We start from the raw sequence: 13,448 nt of genomic DNA, 5'->3' as shown, positions 1-13,448 counted from the left end.
CGGGTTCGGTCCCTGCCCTTGCTCAGTGGGTTAACTATCTGACGTTGCCGTGAGCTGTGATGTAGGTTGCAGACTCGGCTCGGATCCCGCGTTGCTTCGGCTCTGGCGTAGGCTGGCAGCTACAGCTCTGATTCGACCCCTAACCTCCATATGCCGAGGGAGCGGCCCAAGAAATAGCAAAAAGACCAAAAAAAAAAAAAAATAGAAAAGCAAAAGTGATTTGCAGTTGAAGCATAGTTTGATGGAAATGACACTGGAGTTTCACACATGACTACAGTTGAGCATCTGTCTTTATACTGAACCCCCGTCTTCTCTTTCAATTATCTGGCCCTGGTTTTGCTCTGTGGCCAAAATAGGATTAAAAAAAAAATTTGTTCTCACAGGATGAACTTTGAAAAAGACTAGGCCATTTCCATAGTTTCTCCTCTTGAAGTTAAAGATTATAATTGCTTTGGTAACCAGATCTTTGTCACCTTTATTTAGGTCGACTCCAGAGTGTGTGTTTTCTGTCTAAGATATGGAGCCCAGAGTAAATCCTCCAGTGTGGTTGGACTGGTATCCAGGAATAAAACTAGAACTGGGGGGGGTTTGGTGATAAAATTACTCTAGGTGCTATTTAGATTTGGATTACTATATCTTTGGAGATTAAAAAGTTGGTTCTGCAGCTCTACCAGTTTAAAAGTAGAAGAATGTTGCACTTTTTTTTTTTAGCATATAGTTGATTTACATTGTTGTGATAGTTTCATGTGTGCAGCAGAGTTATTCATTAACATATACTTTTTTCATCTTCTTTTCCATTATTGGTTATTACAAGATATAAGAACGTTATATTTTGATTGCCTTTCCCCCCTGGTTTATTCTGCATCCACTTTCTTCTTCTTTGGCATGATGAGGATAGCAACGTAGCCTTCCTTTCCTTGGTTAGGACATCACATTGAATCATCCTGGGGCTTGAATGCTTGAGAAAAAAACAAAAGTAAAAAATGATTCCCAGTTAGTTGAGCTCAGTAATACAGTTGCATTATGGGGAAATGAAACTCTATAGCTTAGCTATATAAATATTAAAAACCAGTGCCTCTTCTTCCCACAGCTTTTTCTCTTCAACTTCTATCCCTTTGTGCAGAGGTTTCTGCAGCCCCACCAAAGAGGTAAGCTTCCCACTTGCCACGTTCCTTTGGTAGCCTTGGAGTTAGAATAACCATTCAGAGTCTTATTCTGTAATTATTAGCAAGAGTTAGGAGTAAAGTGTGTTCTGTTTCAAAAACAAGGAGAGAGAGTAGTTCCTTCATGGGTCAGTGAGTTAAGAATCCAGCATTGTCGCTGCTATGGCTCTGGTTACAGCTATGTCATAGGTTCGATCCTTGGCCTGGGAAATTCTACATGCTGCCAGCACAGCCAAAAAAAGAACAAAGACCAAGGAGAGAAACCTTTATGTTTTCTTTCCAGATTCTGTCATGAGGTAATTATTCTGCTCATCAGCTTTAAGAAACAATTATTTTTTGGGGAAAAAAAACACCAAAACAAAAAACTGAGTTCTCAAAGCAAGTTTTGTTTGTTTGCTTTTTGTTTTCTTTTTATGGCCGCACCTGCAGCAAATGGAAGTTCCCGGGCTGGGGGTTGAATCAAAGTCGCAGCTGAGGCCTGCGCCACAGCAACAGCAGATCCAGGCTGTATCTGTGACCATAGCTTGTGGCAGTCCCGATCCTTAACCCACTGAGCGAGGCCAGGGTTCGAACCCGCATGCTTGTGGATGCTAGTCGGGTTCTTAACCTGATGAGCCACAACGGGAACTCCAGCAAGTGTTTTAATACCATAAATATTCATGTGGAAAATTCTAAAAAATAATTTTGACCTTTTACTGTAACTTTAAAACAGATACCAGGATTTTATCTTACTGCTCTCATTGCCCTCATTTCTATTCTTAATTAAAAACAACATAAAAAAAAAAAAGAAGGTGTTCCCATTGTGGCTCAGTGGTTAATGAATCTGACTAGGAACCAATGAAGTTTCGGGTTCGAACCCTGGCCTCGCTCAGTGGGTTAAGGATCCGGTGTTGCCATGAGCTGTGGTGTAGGTTGCAGACGTGGCTCGGATCCAATGTTGCTGTGGCTGTGGTGTAGGCCAGCAGCAATAGCTCTGATTAGACCCCTTCCCTGGAAACCTCCATATGCTGAGGGAGCAGCCCTAGAAAAGGCAAAAAGACCAAAAAAAAAAATGACATCAAAGTGGGAAAGAAGAGATGGTGGTTTTTGCCTTTGGACTTGAACCAAAGTAGGAAGAACATTTATTGAACATCTGACATGAGCCAAGCACCGTGCTAAGTGCTCTATATACATCATCTCATTTAATCCTCACTTCAGTCTTGTGAGGTGCGGAGAGAAAATAAAAGGCCAGAGTCACTCAGCCAATAAATGGCAAGTTAGGCTTTTCTTCACTTATTTCATTTGCCAGAGGCCTTCTTTATATATACTACCCCTTTGGAGGGAGAGTGTGTTTATATAGGTATGTTTGTGTTTATTCATTTATTTCATGATTCCTAGCTGAGTACTGCCTTAGACACAGGTGACCATAAAGTGACGTCCTTACCTGCATAGAGCTTACATTCTAGAGAGGGGTCCACACTATAGCCAGGTGAAGATAAGTTTTTTGAGGAAGAAAGAAGCAGGTAAGGGCAATAGAGAGTTCCGAGATGGGTTCTATTTAGATTATGTTGTTGGAAAGATAATTTGATTAAGGCAACAGTTGAGCAAGGACCCGAAGGAATGGAGGCAGTAACCCATGCCGACGTCTGAGGGTTGGGTGTTTGGTGGGGCGAGCAGCAATAGCACTGGGGCTGGCTTGTGCTTGCCGTGTTTGTTGTGGTTCTGAGAGGCTGAGCAATAAACGGACCGTGACCCTTCTGATCTCTTACATTTTTAGAAGTAACAAAGATCCTTCTGTTTGCTGCACAAGCATCTCATCACTTAGTACCTCCAGAGGTGAGAGCTCTTAACCTTACTTCTCTCTGGATCTCCGTACCTGCATAGCAGAGCCACTATTAAGTATATTGTGGTGGCTTTTCCCACAAGGGATTACTGTCCTTCCCGCCTTTCACAAATTGAGTGGAAGAGGCACTACTTCTTAAGGAGATAACATGTAAAAGTTTAGTTAGAGAAACAAAAAAATTTTATCACAAAAAGTAAAATTTGGAGTTCTTGCTGTGGCATAAGGTGATCAGCAGCATCTCTGCAGTGCTGAGACACAAGTTTGATCCCCAGCCCAGCAGGTGGGTTAAAGACCTGGTGTTGCCGCAGCTGCGGCATAGTTCGCAACTGCGGCTTGGATCTGATCCCTGGCCCAGGAACTCCATATGCCGAAGAGCGGCCAAAACATAGAAAAAAGAGAAAGTAAAGTTTGCTTTGGACAAATCGTTGAAAATTCTGGTTTTGTTTAATTGCAGAATTTTATAGCGGGGAAGGCAGGAACATCAGTGCATCTGTGGTGATTATTTTTCAAAGCTGGTGAATCCTTTCTTTGATTAAAACCCTGTTGGATTACATTGGGTCAAAGCAATTTTTAAATCCATATTGAAAACTAATATTAAAGGAGAACTAAATTTAATCTGAGCAAAGCCAAGAAGAAAGCTGACACCCAGAGTGGAGTCGTTCTCTTTCTTCCTTCCTCAGTCCTGATCCTTCTGACTCCCAAACCGAGGGTGGAGCAAATAATCTATTGTCCCTTTGTCACCCGGTGTGTGAGTAGGTGTGGATGTGTTCCAGCACTCATGTCTCCTTTCCCTCCCATTCAGATCATCCAGTCTTTGCTCATGACGGTGGCCAACAACTTTGTTACCGACAAGAACTCTGGGGAAGTCATGACCGTAGGGTATGTAGAGTGTGGCTGGAGGCTGCGGATGTGAGTTTCGGTACTGGGCTCGCTTTCCATTAGTGCGATGTAAAATCTCAGCTATAATGTGCCCTCTGGGAAAACAGTTCAAAATATACTTCAGTCTTCTCAGGAGGCTTGGTCCTTTTAATTTACTGGTCAAAGATACTTGTCCTCCTAATCAACATTTTGGTTTTTTTTACTGGCTTTGTTCTTTCAAATGAATGAATGTGTAACAATCTCAATGTTTTTCTCCTGTCTCCTACCCTGAATTCCTCTCTTCCTTGGCACAAATGATTTGTTATTGAATCACTTTTTAATCCCAAGACAGTTGGGCGGCTCTTGTGATTAATTCAGAAATACTTATGAGTGTGAGCACTGGTTTAGGGATTGTCTGATCTGCCCTGACAACTAGGCAGTATGAACAGCTATTTTTTATCTCCCTTGGAAAATATTGCTAGGATAACAGCCCTGAAGACTTGCAACTTTTCCTTGTTTAACCAGTACCATCTTCCTGGAGTTGGCAAATAAATGCTGCCTATTGTTTATAGGCATACCTTCTTTTAGGGGTGGGGGCTGTGCCCAAGACATTCAGAAGTTCCCAGGCCAGGGATTGAACCCGAACCACAGCAGTGAAATGCCAAATCCTTAACCTCTAGGCCACCAGGAAACTCCTAGACATACCTCCTTTTGTTGCTCTTCTCTGTATTGCTCTTTGCACATACTCTGTTTTTTTACAAATTGTGGTGATTACAACCTTGTGTGGAGGAAGTCTGTCAGCATCATTTTTCTAACAGCATTTGCTCACTTCGTGTCTGTGTCACAATTTGATAATTCTCATAGTATTTCAGACTCTCTGCCAGCAAAAAGTTACACTTTGCCGAAGGTTCAGTTGAAGGTTAGCATTTTTTAGCAATGAAGTATTTTTAATTAAGGTAATACATTTTTTAAGACGTAATGCTATTACACAATTAATAGACTACAGTATAGTTTGAACATAACTTTTATATGCACTAGGAAACCAGAATTTTTGTGTTACTCACTTTATTGCAGTGGTCTGGAACCAAACCTGCAGTATCTCTAATGTATGCTTTACTTTGCCGCACTGACACTGTTCCTTATTCCACTAGTAAAGGAAAGGCCAGTTAACTGTCTGGAATCAAAACTCTTTGAGGCTGCTCACCCTCACACTCTGCTATGCTGCAGTTTTGGAGACCTAAGCCATATGAAACCCAACTTAGATTCCTTTTGATTTAGAAAATCTTGTCACGGATGCGCCTGGGATTTGGCGTTGCTGTGGCTGTGACTGTGGTGCAGGGCGGCAGCTGCAGGTCTGATTCAGCCCCTAGCCTGGGAACTTCCATATGCCGTAGGTGCGGCCCTGTAAAGAAAAAGGAAAAGAAAAGAACATCTTAGGTGGAACCACATGAAACCGTGATGAAACTGAATTTTTTTTGGGGGGTGGGGTGGGGTGCCATGCCTTCGACCTGCAGAAGTTCCTGGGCCAGAGATCGAACCTGTGCCACAGCTGAAACTAGAGCCACAGCAGTGCCAATGCCAGAACCTTAACCTGCTGAGTCAAGAGGGAACTCCCTGTTTTGATTTTTTTGTATTTTTTGATTTTTTTAAATTAATTTTTTCCTTTTCTAGAATCAATGCTATAAAAGAGATAACAGCTCGATGTCCTCTAGCTATGACTGAAGAACTTCTCCAAGACCTGGCTCAGTATAAAACACACAAAGATAAGAGTAAGTAGTGTGTTATTCTCGGATAGATCAAAAAGGATAGAGTAACTCATTTTTACCTCAAGAGACCCTGCTCTGAAGTTTCTGATTATAGGTATTGTTTTCCAGATGTGATGATGTCTGCTAGAACTTTGATTCAGCTCTTCCGAACACTGAATCCTCAGATGTTGCAAAAGAAATTCCGGGTAGGTGAAGCATGCATCTGTTGATCAAGGGTTTGGTCTCAAAAAGTGAGACTAATTTCCTAGAATTTAGTAGTGTTTCTCATGCTTCCATTAGGAGTATTGGTGATACATGTAGGTTTTTTTCTTTGTTTTTGTTTGCTTTCTCAGGGCTGCACACAAGGTATATGGAAGTTCCTAGGCTAGGGGTCGAATCGGATCTACCACTGCCAGCCTACACCATAGCCGCAGCAACTTGGGATCTGAGCCGCGTCTGCAACCTATACCACAGCTCACGGCAATGCCGGATCCTTAACCCACTGAGCAAGGCCAGGGGTCGAACCTCCATCCTCTTGGATACTAGTCAGATTTGTTTCTGCTGAGCCACGATGGAAACTTCCCAAGTTTTATTCTTTAAGCTCAGAATAAAATTGGTTGAATACTATTGCTTAAATATTTTGTAGTCGGTACATGCCTTTTGATGCTGGCTGAGTGTTACAGACCTGTTAAACTGGTTCAAGTCAGTAGCTGATGCCAGTGCTGAACAGGCTATTCCCTCACTGGACACTGCCTCTTTTGAGTTGGGCAGGAAGGGAAGTGCATGTATGTAAGAGAGAGATGATGTGATCTCAAGGCTTAAAAATCCAAGTTTCCTGATTTGAGTCAGAAGAAAGCAGGAAAACAAAGTTTTCTTTCTAGGCAAAGTTCTGGCTGGAGGATTTACCTTGACCCAAGACATAAGTGAGCTGTCTTTGTCATTCGATTGCTTCCACTTTTTGTGACTCTCCCTCTGAATTCAAAATCCTAGAGAATCCTTTTCATGAAGAGTGTTTTGCAATCTAAGCACCTGATTGAAAACTAGATTCTTTCCTTTAGGGTAAGCCTACAGAGGCGTCCTTAGAAGCAAGAGTGCAAGAATATGGAGAACTAGATGCTAAAGATTACATTCCAGGAGCAGAAATCCTGGAAGTTGAAAAAGAAGAAAATGCTGAAGAGGATGGAGGTTTGGTTTTGTTTCACCATTATCTGGACAGAATCAGTCCTCTATTTGTTTTGGTCTTGAAATTTCATACTGTTTGGACATCCATTCAGCAGGTACTTACTGAGTAATAACTCTATGGCCGGCACTGTCACAAGCATTGGCGGTCAAGTGAACATGGTTCCTGCTCTGAAGGACCTTTCACCCTAATGTAGGAAATGTCTTTTCATGTCCTTCAGAGTGGCTGCCCCTTATCAAGGGCATACTGTTTGACATTTGGGAAAGATAATGGGTTTTTGTTTGGTGCCTAGAAAAAATGAGGCAGATTAGCCCTTAGCAATCCTCCAAAAGCAGAATGCTCGCTGAACTTGTTGAAGAATGCTGAGGAACTCTAATCTGATTTCAGGCTTAGCATTGATTTTGTTGGTTGCCAGGGTCCTCTCTTCTTCCTCTTCCTTCTTTATTTCAACAACACTTTCATAAAAATTAGCTAAGAGCCAACCACTGTCAAAGCCAAGATGAAAGATATGGTTCCTGCTCTTGAGGGTCTTTCATAAGCAGCTAATAAAGCATTAACAAGGCTTATGATTGGAGGAGAAGATAAGGGCTGGAGAGAGGTCAGGTCTACCTTAGAGGTTCAACAAACCCTTTAAGGAAATAGTGACCCATGAGCCATATTTTGTATAATGAGCGAGCGATGGTAGCATAGTGGAGACTGCCCAAGCAGACTGTGAGCAAAGTCCTGGAGGATTTAGGAGATTATTAGAATATAGTCTGCAAGGTGATGCATAGCAAGCTCTGAGACTAGAGATAGGGTTAGGCCTTACCATGAGTGGCTGTGTTGTGTGTGCCATACCTACAAGCCAGGATGCTGTCTTACAGAACATGGGCATCCACCCACAGACAGCAGGTATCCTTGATTTTGAAAGTTTACTGTGGTGACTCCATTGGGAACTCTGATACCTCTTTACTGAGGATCTTGCACACCTAAAATTTTCTACCTAAGTTCTCTGAATGACTTGTTTCTTTTTTGGCCACGCCCATGGCACGCTGAAGTTCTGGGCCAGGGATCTAACCCACGCCACAGCAGTGACAGCATTGGATCTTTAACCTGCTGAGCCACTATGGAACTCCTAAATGACATGTTTCTAATTTCTCAAACGTGTAGATATGCTTAGACTAGTTAGATAACTTGCCATGTCGTCAGTGTAAGTGTGTAAGTCCAGTTTTGTTTGTTTGGTTGGTTTTTTGTCTTTTTCAGGCCTCATTGGCAGCATATGGAAGTTCCCAGGCTAGGGATTGAACTGGAGCTGCAGCTGCCAGCCTACACCACAGCCATAACAACTTGGAATCTGAGCCTCGTCTGTGACCTGCACTGTAGCTCACGGCAGTGCCAGATCCTTAACCCACTGAGTGAGGCCAGGCATCAAACCTGGGTCCTCATGGATACTGGTCGGGTTCATTACCTCTGAGGCACGACAGGAACTCCTGTAAGTCTAATTTTGATGGACACAGTTGGTTTGGTAGCAAGAACATGGGCTCTAGAGTCAGACATGATTTCTCTAATTTCAGCATAGGCTGCATTTCTAGTAATATAGTCTGAGATAGGTTATTTAACTCGAGAATCTGTTCCTCTTTTGTTGAGTCATGAGGGTTGAAGAACAATTGTAAAGTTTTGGCTCATGGTAGACACTTGGTCAGTGCTTATTCTTCATTCCTTGACTTAGTTAAATTGATACTGTTTATTTAACAGTAATATTGCACAGTTCTTGGTGAGCATCTGTTTGAGGTTCATTACCTGAGTTTTCTTTTACTTGATACATCTCAGTGTATCGTGAGCATTCCCGTGAAGTGGGTGCTCACGGTGCGCTCGTTTTCCCACAGACGGGTGGGAGAGTACCAGCCTCAGTGACGAAGCAGACTCCGATGGTGAGTGGGTTGACGTGCACCATTCTTCCGATGAAGAGCAGAAAGAAATTGTAAGTCCTGACATTGCCCTTTCAAGTGATGGGGGCTACGCTCTCCCTGGAGTTAATAGCTGTTGACGCCTCTGTTGTGTACCTTCAAGTCCGAGAAGCTGAACAGCATGCCTTTGGAGGAGCGGAAAGCCAAAGCTGCAGCCGTCAGCACCAGCCGGGTCTTAAGTCAGGAAGACTTCCAGAAAATCCGAATGGCCCAAATGAGGAAAGAACTCGACGCGGCCCCCGGGAAAGCCCAGAAGAGGAAGTACGTGGAAATAGACAGTGACGAGGAGCCCAGGTAGGACGGCGCGCACCCCAGGTCCGCAGTCAGCTTGCGTGATTATGAAAGTATCGGGAAAAGGAATTCCACCCTTGTTTCATGTTATGTTCTTTTCTTCACCCCAGAGGTGAGTTACTTTCTCTTCGGGACATTGAACGCCTTCATAAAAAGCCAAAGTCTGACAAGGAGACAAGACTAGCAACTGCAATGGTGAGTGAGGCATGTCGTTCCCTAGCTCTTTAAATGGAAAGCACATGAAGTAAAATACCATCCAGGACCCGTATAGGCACAGAACTGCAGTAATTTAATGTTTTAAATCAAGGAAGAGTTAACATAGAATACAGTGCGCAGATATGAGCTGTTCTGTTAGATGCATTTTAACCGCTTGGTAGGCATGTAACCCACCATCCATGGCAAGTTCTAGAGCACAGAAAGGCACCGTTCTATGTGCACGGTCTCAGGGAGGCTCAGTACAACAATCCAGGCTATTAGAAAAGCAAGGGAGTGTTTACAGCCGTTGATGAAAAGCCAGTCGGGTGGAGCCTGCCTCGGGCAGGTGCTGTGGCCGGCTGGGATGTCCCCTGCCTGCCTCTCCAGCTTCATTTTCTCCACCTTGTTTCAGCACGATTCCGATGGGCTCCACGTCTGGGTTCCATCTGTACTGGGGCTTGTTCCCACGTCCTCTCTCCACCATGCCTTTGCATGTATCATCCCTCCTTCCTGAAGTGCTCTGCCCTTCTCTCGTTTCCCACCAGGAAGGCCTTCCTCCTGTGAAAAAACAGCTCATGGGTCTCTTTCTCAGAGGCCCCCCTGTGCTTACCAGGCGGAATGAACACCTTGTCTCCCACGGAGCTCCCCTTGCCTCATCACAATTCATCATGGTCCCTTCTCCCCTGATTGACCTGAGTTGCCGGGGAGCCGGGCCTGTGTTCCCTTCACCTTGGTGTCCTTGGCATCAGTAGAGCTGGCACAGGGGAAATGTATATGTCGATGAGATAACTCCTGCCGTGGTATCTGTGTGTGTGTGTGTGTGTGCTGATAGGCTGGAAAGACAGACCGGAAAGAATTTGTGAGGAAGAAGACCAAGATGAATCCATTTTCCAGTTCCACAAATAAAGAGAAGAAAAAGCAGAAGAACTTTATGATGATGCGGTATAGTCATAACGTCCGGTCCAAAAATAAGCGTTCCTTCCGAGAAAAGCAGGTGAGTTCAACTTGAAGATTGACTGGGTTGAGTGTATCATCATCTACGACTTCTCCACATGTCAGTGGAGCTGTGTCTTCTGAGATCCTTGTACTTAGGGTTGATGGGGGGATTGTGGGGAGCATGGAGAGGTGGAAAATGGTCAGTGTGTGTAAATCCTTGACCTGACTTCGTGAGATTCAGCTGTATGACCAAAGGCAGTCCCTTTTCCTCCTCTATAAATAAAGGAGTGCAAGCTGAATAATCACTAAGGCCCATTCTGCCAAAATTCTCTTGCATCTGTGAAACATAAAAATTATATATATATATACACACACATATATAGTCTTTTTACGGCCACACCCACAGCATATGGAGGTTCCCAGGTTAGGGGTCAAATCAGAGCTGCAGCCGCTGGCCTACACCACAGCCGCAGCAATGTGGGATCCAAGTTGTGTCTGTGACCTACACCACAGCTCATGGCAACGCCGGATCCTTAACCCACTGAGCAAGGCTAGGGATTGAACCCGCATCCTCATGAATGCTAGTCGGGTTCATTACTGCTGAGCCCCACAACGAGAACTCCAAAAATTAACTGAATAATAATTTTTAAGTGCCTGGCCCAAAGAGCAGTAAGTATGTGTGGCAGTATTTCAGAAACAGTTTTAGGAAAGGGGTACAAACAAAACAGTTCTGTTGCTGGCGTGATCCGTCCTCTGTGTACGCTTATACAAAGCCTTTCTGTTTATAGGTCTTTAGGATTTCATTTTATCCATTTTCAGTCTTTGATGGGTAGTCCTGTGCTGCTGTCTTGGCTTGCTTATTTCATAATTCACTGTAGTAAAACAAATTTATGTTTTTGTATCTTGCTCTACTGGAAGTGTACCAGAGTATATAACGAAATGTATTCGGAGGAATCTCTAGGAAGTCAGGTCAAAGGTGAAGTAGTGTCACATTCTGAACCAGCATTCCTAAACTGCTAGCCAAGGACGAGCCTGCCAGGCCCGAGTGTAACAGCCAGCTCTCCAGGGCAGTGCTCTGAGGTCTGTGTGGGAACTGAGTCAGTATGAACTGAATTAAGGTACCTCTTAAAGCATACCTTGCTGTGTGACCTTTTTAGTTCTAAACCGTTCAGCAACATTATGTAAAGTAATAAAGTACAGTGTTTTGAATAAAAGTGGAAAGTGGAGGTGAAAGGAAAGGTGCTATTTAAGATTTTAAATAGTCTGAATTTGCCAATTCAGTTTAAATTCATAGTTAAAGCGATTCAATCCTTTAGTTTGTCCTTTTCCTGCCCTTTGTGAGAGTTTAGTTTTGAGGAAATAGTAACCACCCTGTTGACAGGCCTTGCTTCGTTGTGAGTTTTTTGTGGACTTGCTGCATTTTAGGTAGGGGTGTTCCCCCAGCCCTACTTCCTCTGTGTTTTAACAGCATTTTTTTCTTTTGGCACAACGGAGAAGCCTTACTTTGTTCCCGTCAGCACCTTGTGAGGTATAAAATATTTCTCTCAAAGATTAGAGAATTTTTTAAGATGAGGTTAAAAGCTCATTGGATATATGCACTCGTCAGTTCAAGAATGCTTTCTCCTTCTCCAATTTTCTTGCCATTTATTAGAATTTCGGTGTTTGTTTCCTTGCCCTATATTTTCTTTCAGGTCTCTTCATTATAAAACTTGACTCCAAGCCTCTAAGTTTTTCCGTTTTCTCCTTCACTCTAGGCCAACACCATCCAATAGAAATATAATGCAAACCACATATGTAAAATTAAAATCAAAAAGTAGAAAGAGGTGAAATTGATGTTAGTAAAATATTTTATTTAACTCAGTATACCCAAAATAGTATTGTTTCAGCATGTTATCAATATAAAAAGTCCTCCTGAGATAATTTTACCTTCTTGTTTTTGAGTTAGTTGAGATCCAGTGTGTCATACACGGTGGCACATCCCAATTTGGACTAGTCACGTTTCAGGGCCCAACAGCCACATGTAGCAGTGGCTAATGTATCAGACGGTACAGCTGTAGAATGTCACCACAAAGAGATGAGACTAGAAAAGGAAAGCAAAGCACATGATAAGAGAAAGAGAGGAGACCCTCCCCCGACCTGTCGCCTTTGGTAACCATAAATTTGTTTTCAAAGTCTGTGGGTCTGTTTCTGTTCTGCAAGTAAGTTCCTTTTGTATCCTTTTTTTAGATTCCAGATATAGGTGGTATCATGTGATATTTGTCTTTCACTGTCTAACTTCACTTAGTATGATAACCTCTAGGCCTACCCATGTTGCTGCAAGAGGCATTATTTCGTTCTTTTTATTGCTGAGCAATATTCATTGTATGTATGTACCACATCTTTATCCATTCCCCAGTGTTCATTGCAGCACTGTTTACAGTAGCAAAGACATGGAAGCAACCATAATCTTTTATTTGATACTCTGTTTATTTTCTTTTAGGAACTATAAAACTTGGTAGGAATGTTCATAGGTTCACTTTGGACATTGGTCCTATGGTCATGTTTACATATCTTTTTCTTTATCTTCCAGCTGGCACTACGAGATGCACTTTTGAAAAAGAGAAAAAGAATGAAGTAACTTCCAAGCAAGTTTTCCATTCCAAGAAGAATGCTAACCTTGTGTCATGACTCTGAAAATTAATAAATTAAGAATGTTTGTTTACTGTAAAAAGTCTAGAAGCACCATATTGTGAAAACCATAGTAAATGTGGTAGCTTTTGGTGGTGTTATTTTAGAGATGGGTAGTGGTGAGAGTGTTTGAAATGTTAACAGCAGCAGTGTTGTAAAATCATTTTCATTTAGTGTTTATGCGATATACATATTGCACTAAATGAAAATGGTTATAAATACATATACAGTGTTCATTATATATATACACATATAGAGAGAGTGCCTTTTAATTGTCATTGAAGATATAAAAATAGAGGAGCCGTAACTCCTCAGTCAAGGCATTTACAGCCTGTTTGTGGGATGGGTCGAGGGACAGGCGTGCATATGTTTGTTTACACTGCAGCATACATGGTTCTCTAGTAGAGAAAGGTCCATGACTCTGTGGGGTCACCAAGTCCTTATGCACTAACTCTGCAGGGCATGGAAGTTACATATTCTCTTAAAACAGGACACTGTTACAAAAGCAAGAGGATCTTACTTGTAAATAGGCTTACATGATGAAAACAGGTCCCTGCTGTACAGATTTTGAGTAGACAGTTAGCTTTTTTGGTCTATTCATCCAAAAGATGTAAATTTTTTAAGGCCAAGTACCAGCTTTTTGGT

General features: G+C 42.6%; 1 protein-coding gene across 2 annotated transcripts in view; it reads left to right on the top strand.

The window, feature by feature from the left end:
- SDAD1 (SDA1 domain containing 1) overlaps positions 1–12,846 on the top strand; it is a 31,760-nt gene extending 18,914 nt beyond the window's left edge. For both annotated transcript variants that reach the window (XM_047798409.1, XM_047798411.1), the window contains 11 exons: positions 1,091–1,148; positions 2,920–2,978; positions 3,788–3,864; positions 5,515–5,612; positions 5,718–5,794; positions 6,647–6,773; positions 8,634–8,728; positions 8,818–9,008; positions 9,116–9,200; positions 10,033–10,194; positions 12,706–12,846. In XM_047798409.1, coding sequence (XP_047654365.1) covers positions 1,091–1,148; positions 2,920–2,978; positions 3,788–3,864; positions 5,515–5,612; positions 5,718–5,794; positions 6,647–6,773; positions 8,634–8,728; positions 8,818–9,008; positions 9,116–9,200; positions 10,033–10,194; positions 12,706–12,753 — 1,077 coding nt within the window. In that variant the 3' untranslated portion in view covers positions 12,754–12,846. The remainder of the gene's footprint in view (positions 1–1,090; positions 1,149–2,919; positions 2,979–3,787; positions 3,865–5,514; positions 5,613–5,717; positions 5,795–6,646; positions 6,774–8,633; positions 8,729–8,817; positions 9,009–9,115; positions 9,201–10,032; positions 10,195–12,705) is intronic.
- The last annotated feature ends 602 nt before the right edge of the window (positions 12,847–13,448 follow it).

Source organism: Phacochoerus africanus, chromosome 10, assembly GCF_016906955.1.
Source record: "Phacochoerus africanus isolate WHEZ1 chromosome 10, ROS_Pafr_v1, whole genome shotgun sequence".
Classification (NCBI taxonomy): domain Eukaryota; kingdom Metazoa; phylum Chordata; class Mammalia; order Artiodactyla; family Suidae; genus Phacochoerus; species Phacochoerus africanus.
The sequence above is the reverse complement of the archived record's forward strand: the minus strand, read 5'-3'. Positions and strand labels throughout refer to the sequence as shown.